At 41.4% G+C, this 8458-nt stretch overlaps 2 protein-coding genes and 1 non-coding gene across 3 annotated transcripts; all 3 read right to left on the bottom strand.

Moving 5' to 3' along the window:
- Positions 1-3011: 3011 nt before the first annotated feature.
- Positions 3012-4002, bottom strand: BO88DRAFT_356157 (uncharacterized protein; the record flags this gene model as incomplete). The annotated part of the gene is made up of 2 exons (XM_025703723.1): positions 3012-3564; positions 3639-4002. The coding sequence occupies 2 exons, from the start codon at positions 4000-4002 to the stop codon at positions 3167-3169; spliced, it is 762 nt and encodes a 253-aa protein (XP_025568918.1). The 3' UTR covers positions 3012-3166.
- A 2517-nt stretch (positions 4003-6519) lies between these two features.
- Positions 6520-6592, bottom strand: BO88DRAFT_t18. The gene has a single exon. It is a non-coding gene; the product is annotated as a tRNA-Lys (tRNA).
- A 411-nt stretch (positions 6593-7003) lies between these two features.
- On the bottom strand, positions 7004-8408 carry BO88DRAFT_421429 (uncharacterized protein; the record flags this gene model as incomplete). The annotated part of the gene is made up of 7 exons (XM_025708513.1): positions 7004-7043; positions 7070-7092; positions 7269-7468; positions 7566-7680; positions 7956-8028; positions 8162-8300; positions 8351-8408. The coding sequence occupies 7 exons, from the start codon at positions 8406-8408 to the stop codon at positions 7004-7006; spliced, it is 648 nt and encodes a 215-aa protein (XP_025568917.1).
- Positions 8409-8458: the final 50 nt, after the last annotated feature.

The raw sequence follows: 8458 nt of genomic DNA, 5'->3' as shown, positions 1-8458 counted from the left end.
ATCTCTTTATATATTTTACTAGATTATAAATTACTAAGATAAGTGAATATGATTTAAAGAAATAAGTAAGAGAAATAAAAAAAGTAAAAAAAATAAAAGAAATAAAAAAAGTAAAAATAATAAAAAAAATAAAGAAAAAAAAAGAAATATATTTCTTATTTATAAAGTATAAATAAAATGAAACTACAGACCCAAGAAAAAGTAAAAAAATAAATATATTTTATTTATCTAATCTGGATAAAGCAGAAAGCGCGGATTCTATAAAAAATAAAAAAAAAGAAAAATATTTTTTATTTTATTAAATAATATTAGAGATAATAAGATAAGCTAGAATATTAAGATTTATATAACTGTATAAACCTGCCAGTAATACAGCCATGATTAAAGATAAGCTGAGATAGAGTATTAAAAATAATAAGATAAGCCAGAATACTAAGATTAATAAGATTATCTGTATATAATACTGGAACCAACCACTGAGAAGTGAGAAGAAGAAGAAAAAAAAAAATTATTCTTTTTATTTTTAATTTATTTAAATATTAGTAAGTCTATATTCTTATATATATTAGTCTCTGATCTTGGCAAGTCCATATTTTTATATATATTTATCTTTAATCTAGACTAATTTAATATCTGGCCCAGATAAAGAAGACCTCTGCTTATAAATAAAAAAAAGAAAAAAAGAGAAAAAAAAAAAAATCTTTTTTATATATAGAGATCTAGATTAATTATATAACTGGAGGATTAATATTATATAGACTTATATTAAAAAATACAGTCTTGCTATAATGGAAGTGGAAGCTATACTAAATAAATAATAAAAAAAAAATCATGGAAAAGAATAATTTTTTATAAAATTTAAATATTTATACAGAGTTGAGTAAACTAAATAAAATATAATATCTAAAAAACTATAGATAAAAAATAAAAAGATTAAAATTATAATAATAATAAGAATACAGATAAAAAAGTAACAGAGATATAAGAAAAAATATAGAAATTTAAGTTTTCTAATTTATAAGTATATTTATATCCTGATCTAATACTATGCTGAAAGAGGAGGAGAATAATATTATAAAATAAGTTCTTACTAAAAAACTTAGCTATCCAGCCTTGTAACTGCCTGCTGACTAACCGACACATATATAAAACCTCGGACACCCTGAGATCTTTATTTGAACACCAGCTATTCCTTCTTGTCCAACAGGCGATGTACTCTTGGAACCAAGGGGCGACCCCTAACAAATACAGGATCCAACCAGATAATATCTATAATTTTAATAAAATAAAATTTATAATAGGTATTATTGGAACTCCGTAAGTTATTACTAGATATGAAATTAAAAACAAGCTATTATTTATATAACTAGAAAATTAGAAATAGTTAATTTTAATTAAATATATTCAAGTCTCTGGATTAATTCTATTTTTAATCCTGATTTTCAAAGGCAAGGTGTATTTATAAGTATAATTTTAAAATATTAATTTATTCACAGATTAGAGGATTAAAGTTAGTAATAATAATTAAATTATTAATTTTATTAATTTATAATAACTTAAAAAATATTTTATTTTATTAATTATATACTCTACTAGTCAATCTTAATTACTTATTTTAAATAGTTATGGAAGTCATCTAACTCCTGAATTTAATAATTTTTATATATAGAATAATATTATATTTATTTATATATTTTTATATTTATCTCACCTACTTCAACCTCTTGATGTCAGCTGTTTTGGTTTTTTTAAATATATATATAGCTATCTAGTTAAGAATAAGATATATTTTAAATTTAATTATATTAATAAGCTAGATTTCTTTGAATATTATCTTTAAATATAATCTAATATTCTAAGTAAGTATAATATAATTAATAGTTTTAAAATTATTAATTTTATTTTTTTTAGATCTTAATTAAGTGCTTGAAGGACTGGGAATTTAATTATAAATATTAATTATTTTAACTAGTTAAATAACTGGTTCAGTATTCCAGACTTTCTATAATATACAGTAATTTTAAAAGTATAAATCTATATTTATAGAAATTCTTAATAAATATACTGAAGATCTATCTTCACCTATAAAAATATTTATAAATTAAGTTATTAAAGGCTGCAAGTTAGTAATGGATAGTACAGTAATTCTAGTAAAAAAGAACCGGGATTTATATATTATATATAAAAAGTAACTCCAAAAGAAAAAGTAATTAAAATAGTAGATAATTTTTAAAAAAGATATCTTAATTTAAAAAGTAAGAGTTAAATTATAATAATTAAAAAAGATCTAAATAAAAAAGATAATATTTTAATTATCTACTCAGATATTTTTCTACTGTAGTGAGTGCTATATAATTAGCTATAAAAGAAATTAATATTTAAATCTCTGTAATAAGTAATAATATATAGATTTTACTAATAATAATATTGTTTGAATAGCTTTATTCTTGCTTGTGTTGGGTGTGTAGTAGGTGGGTGTGTAGTAGGTGGGTGTGTAGTAGATGGGTGGCTGGTGCGGGCGGATGGCCGGCGCGGCCGGGAGTTACATTATACTATGGATTAATGATTAAGGTTAGTTGATCGGAAGTAGCATTCTCCTAGATCAGAAGATATTTGTCCTTGTGGTGATCGTAAGGTGATGTGGGATTATATATCTCTCAGCTACTAGTTCGTACCTTGTTAAATCGACTTGGTCTCGGTTTATCATTAAAATGAAGACTATTTATCTGGAACTTACTTCCTCCTTCATGTCCAGAAATAAATAAAGGACAGACACATATATATACTCAAACATATGATCATTAGAAGGATTTCAAATGAGACGGACCAAATCTTGAATTTGAAGATGCATATTACCATGAAGAATTCCCTCCTAGAAATCACATAATATATGCAAATCAACTTCTCATAGACAGTGTCCCTCTTATAAAGTTTCCCATTTTCAAAGGCCTGTGGATATAACTACATTCCTCATCTCAACGGCACCAAATTAACCATGTATGGAATCATCTGCATATTTTCACCCTCTCATAGCCGACCCGCGGCACCCTACCCCAACACATATATAAATAAATCAAAAAAAAAATTACTTAACAAAAAGTACCAGCCAGTACCTCTAGGAGGCCCGCTATATGCAAAATTACCATCCCTCGACATGCAATGTTCATCACCGATACCCCGCCAACTCAGCTTTTGGACCATTATTCGAGGGCAATTCCGCAGGCGCAGACTGGCCATCTAATTCGCTCGCTGGGGCGGAATACGGCTGCTGAGTCTGACTGTAGGCGTATGCCGAGTATTGAGGGCTAGGGTCCTGCGGTTGGAGATGCATCTGTGTCTGCGACTCTGGGCGTTGCTTATTGTGCCGTCGCAGGAAGTAGAAAAGAAGGCCGGCTATTGCTGCGACGCCGGCGACACCGCCGACGACGCCTCCGGCTATTGCGCCCGTGTTGGTGCTTGAGCCCGAACCTGAACCGGAGGATGCTGCTGCAGTGGTTGTTGCTGCTGATGTTGTGGCGGTTGATGCGGATGTGGATGTGGGGGCTGATGTTGCGGTTGAGGAGGCTAGGAGGAGTGGTTCCGTATGTTAGGGATGAATCTGAGGGTATCTATCTGTCTTAAAGGGTAAATAAACTCACTTGTTGCGATCAACCTCAAGGCGCTGTAGCTGGCATTGCCCGGCGAATCGGGACTCAAGCAGCCCACCCAGTCTGTCCCCTTGAGTCTAAACCCACTCTCGTCCTCGGTGCAGCAGAAATACCCATCGTAGTCGTACATATTCCAGGAGCTATTGGCGCAGGTGGCAGGTTTGATCTCGGAAGTGCAGTCCGTCCAAGTCGGACAGCAGACATTGTTCTGAATCGAGTACTCTTTTCCGGGACATTTGGACCCGGATGGGCAGCAAGCGTGCCAGGTTTCCCATGTTGGTCCGCATCCGACTTCGTCGCTGAGACATGAATTATTGCGGCGGATGGCGTAGCCTTGGATGTCCGAGGTCGACATGGTGGTAGTAGGTTTAATGAATGGTACTGGCACTGGCACTGGATCTGCGTAGGGGACGGTAAAGGGCCGAGGCAAGGCGCATTCTCGGGGCCGAAAGGATGAGAGAAGAAGTTGAAGAAGTAAGGGGACAAGGCTGATTATTTTGTCGAATGCGCGCGGACCTGCTCGTCAGACGCATCTCGCTTATTCAGCTCGTCTGGTTTGCAAAAAGTGATCCTGATTCCTGGGGGGCCCTTGGCTTGCTCTAGTTTGATTGGGATCATCTGCTTTTGGGTAGAGACACGAACGGGGTCGGGGCTTGGATGTTTCTGTGCCGATCAGGGTCCACAGTGCGGGATGGAGTGTGTGTTGTTTCGCCAATTTGCAGAGTTTTGCTTATCTGATAACGGGGGGTTGCTGTCAATCGCGTGTGTATAAATAACTCCGGTCGGCATGATTCATGGAAGTTAAACCAGACGACTGCTGGGTTATGCTGGAGGTGGAGGGAAGGTTTTAAGTTGGAGTAGATATCGTATGAGGAGTCCGATGGACAGCACACTGCGGAGAAGTGGCAGAGCAGGTAAGCAAAGCAGAGCGTGTGAATTTATCACCTTGTGTGTAACTCGAGGAATTGAAGAGTCATCTGCTGCTATACTGCAAGCATTTTGATATTCGCACTTCGTTTACTTTGAATGCTGCCATCGAGCAATGATCGATTTTTGTTGAGCAGTAAATGTTTTCTGCAACGACACAGTTATCTAAGCTTACAACTCGCCGACTCACTTGGGCTAGACATGCCCCACTTTGAATAACTATGAAGCCAATTATGGTCCGAGTTGAGATGGAGGCACGCGAACAGACGAACACGGCAACATCCCTGAAAAAGGGACCACGTCCGTGCACTATGGGTCGTCCCGCTTTCCCCCGTTTGGCATCGGATTGTCCGAGAAGAGGCTCTTTGAATCGTGCTGGATAGCCGAATCAACCGGGTGAGGCGAAACAGCTTTGAGGAACATATACGTTCGTTTCATTATCCATCGATGACAGGCTACCATTCTCACTCGTCTCTGATTCGTTATACTGGTATGGATGCTGAGTATGAGCGGATGATATATCCGTTCATCGAAACATTGGTTCGACAGAGGATGTGTATTTACAATTCACCTGGCTTTATCTCCCCGACTGTTGTGAGTTAATTAAATGTGCCATATTGGCGATTTTTCTGGACGCCGGGGTGCCGTGGTAAATGCCAGTCAATAGAGCAGTACAACTTAGTCGAGGTGTTGTAATGCGGTGCGGGATGTCGCTAGAAGGGTATCGAGGTGGCACACTTGCATGTAACTCAGTGTCTCAATGTGTCACTTCCTCTGCTTTGCTGAAGAGCGCCCACGGACACGATCCGGATATCTGAGCTGGCAGCCCGTATATGCCTCTATCATCCAGGCTACCGACCGCAGACACTTGTTCAACTTACTCATCTAAGTAAAGGCTGCACCTGGCTGTACAAGTAACACCAAGGCTGACTGCAAGGATATATGTTGCTGTTGGTCTCTCAGCAGCCGTCTCCTAACCCGGATAGTAACAAGAACTTCTAATGCCGGGCACAGACCAGCAATGAATGTAGCTGACCAGGTGGCACAGTCTGAATCATCGGGATATAGACGGTGACCTGCCTTGGACCGTAGTACAGGTCTGAGCCTTCGCCTGGGATGGTCAACGTTGGAGCGGTATTGGTGCTGAGTCTGGGGCTAGGATGTGTACACCAGTGATACGATTGGTGTAACTCGCCTCTGCGTGCTCGAGTGTGATGGAATCTGTGTCTGTGTTGCTCTTGCACGGCAGCTCGATCTCTGGACTTTCCAAGCTTGGGCATACGGGATGGTCATTGCGGCTGTAGCATTGTCCCCGTTGAGACTACAAGCCTTGCCGGTGGTTGAGCCTGTACAACCACAGGATGGTCGCGGCTTCCTAGATATTCGGGAACATTGGTCCTGGTTTGTCACACGCATAGGTCCCATGCTATTGCGCAATTCGGTAAGTCGGAGCTGGCAGGTAACTGAGTCGGGATACAGCTTGATCACCGAAATGCGTGACGTATGTCCAACCTCCAGAAATGGTTATATCCTTCACAGACATTGTCTTTGACAATTCATTGTGACACTGGCTGATGTCGTCATTGTTGGGGCTGTGTTGCTTGAGAAGCTTGTCGATTAGCTGTGGGTGAAGTGGATATGCATTCAGCCGCTGAACTAGGTATGCAGCCTTATGGGGAGAAAAAGGACTGCTACGCCACACAGCGTCAATTCCAACCACTTGCCATCAATACTGATGATGAAGAAGACGCAACATTGTCGCACACATGTGAAGTGCAAGGATACCTAATATTTATTTCCGAGTCGACTTCATTTGCAGTGTAAGGCTGAGAAGCTGCGATGATTGGGTAAGTGGATCTGGTGGAGCCACCGAAGCTTCCGAACCAAAAATTTTCCAGTGGCATCACCCACCACCACATGCGAATCTCCAAAATGCAAAAAGAGAAGCCCAACGCGGGGCTCGAACCCGCAGCCTTGAGATTAAGAGTCTCACGCTCTACCGATTGAGCTAGCCGGGCTAGTTCGGTGAAAGAGACATTCTGTACACGGTATAAGACGGCGACATCAGCTACAATTCCTGTTACGATCACTATTAGATGGGCGATTCGACCCTCTTTGCGCTGTTGTCAATGAAAGGTATGGGGAAGATTGGCGCCTAATGAGTGGCAATCGCAAGGCAGACTTCCATATTGAGCATGGTGGGTACGGCCATCATGAGACAAGCTATCCCAGGGTTGACCAACATTCGTTATATATATCCGCCGTAAGCATTGGCTCTCCCGGACCTTCCCAACTAACAATCGTACCCAGTGAATAGACGCGCTGGAGCCTAGTAGGCTGAGAGACCGTGGCCTGGGATGCAAAAAAGCCGCAGGGTGGACACCATGCGCATGCTCGTCATGCCCGTTGCGCCATTATCGGTCGGATATTCACAAGGCAGTCCCAATGGACTGGTACGGTTGCTGTAGCCTGGGAAAGCGAGAGAAATAGTGGACAGTAGTACAGCAAAGACGGAGAGCTGAAACGAAAACGAGCCTCTGGGAAAGCTGGCGTCACCGCGATAGGATACGAGGTGACGATTTCCTTGCGCGCGCGTCAAGCGAAACGAAAAGACAGAACCGATCGGACGGTCGATCAGTAATAGAAGGCATAGAACCATCAGCACTTGCAGGATGCATGATCGCACGCAGATACCTCGTGGGTTGAACTGTGGCTGTAGCGCCGGAGTGGCAGAAAGGAACGCTCTCGGCCAGTCATCCTGTGGCTGAGGCGCAGCAGAGTATCGAGACACATGGTCTCGATGACTTCATGGCTACTAGCGTAAGGGGTAGTCTGGGGCTCAGACATCTCCTTATCACGAAGTCGGCGATCATGGGGCTGCTCGTATTGGATCGCTGGGGAAACAGGTTCGAAACACCTATTCTTAGTCGGTCGCGATCGAGGCAAAAATAGAATAGAAGCGATCGAGAGGAAGCCAATATTGTAGGTTACCAACAGAATGGAACCGAGCCATCTCTCGTCTCAGATAATGCGGGTCAAAGGAGAGAGCGGCTGCATGGCTAATGAGCATTGGCATGGACATGGGAGAGTTAACGCGTGAAACGGACTACCGCAACGATGGATACTGACCAACAATGGGCGGAGGTGAGATGGGGATGCTGACGGTCCCTGAAAGACGGGCGGATTATGGTGTCATGAACTAGGGGAGTTCGTGTTGAGAGGCCAGAGAGGAGGAAAGGTGGCTACTACTGGCGTGCGGCTTAGTTTCTAGACACGAGGAGTCAAGCCACAGTTGGGCTGGCCACATCTTGAAGAGCACTTCATCGTCGAACTTTAACCCGATGACTCGACCCTTCCCCGACCCTAAAACAGGTATAGTACTCCCCTCCTGGACAGGTTGAGTCGGTCATTGCTAACTGTATTGTGTCTAGTGTGTCCACTCGCCATGACCATTCTGTCCCCGAATGGAGTCACAGGGACTGGTTAGTCTGACAGGAGGGGGTTGCTTGGGACCATGCTAGGGCCAATCATGAAAGCGGATGAGGAGCGAACGGGTTGCAACAGGCGCCGGACCAACAACAAACTACAAGTTAAGAGGATCAGCACTGCCTGCTTTGCACCAGCCACACTCCCCATGTCTAGTATTAAGTGTATTGCTACTAGTCCCAAGTCGTCCTGAGGCAGGCTCCCGTTGAGCCTTAGCAGTCACCCGCAGGCTGCCATTCCCTCCACCACAGTTTCTTACTGTTTGCTAAATTCCGAAAAAAGAAATTCACAATAAATCTCCATTTTGCTAAACTTTTTTAGTCTCTCCGCCTGTGACCCATTCGTCATGGCTGCTCTAGCGCCCCCGGGACCACTGTCTCTCTGCTCTAACATTCACT

The sequence above is a fragment of the Aspergillus vadensis genome (assembly GCF_003184925.1).
Source record: "Aspergillus vadensis CBS 113365 unplaced genomic scaffold BO88scaffold_1, whole genome shotgun sequence".
Lineage (NCBI taxonomy): Eukaryota > Fungi > Ascomycota > Eurotiomycetes > Eurotiales > Aspergillaceae > Aspergillus > Aspergillus vadensis.
Note: the sequence above shows the minus strand (reverse complement) of the source record. Positions and strands in the feature narration are given on the sequence as shown.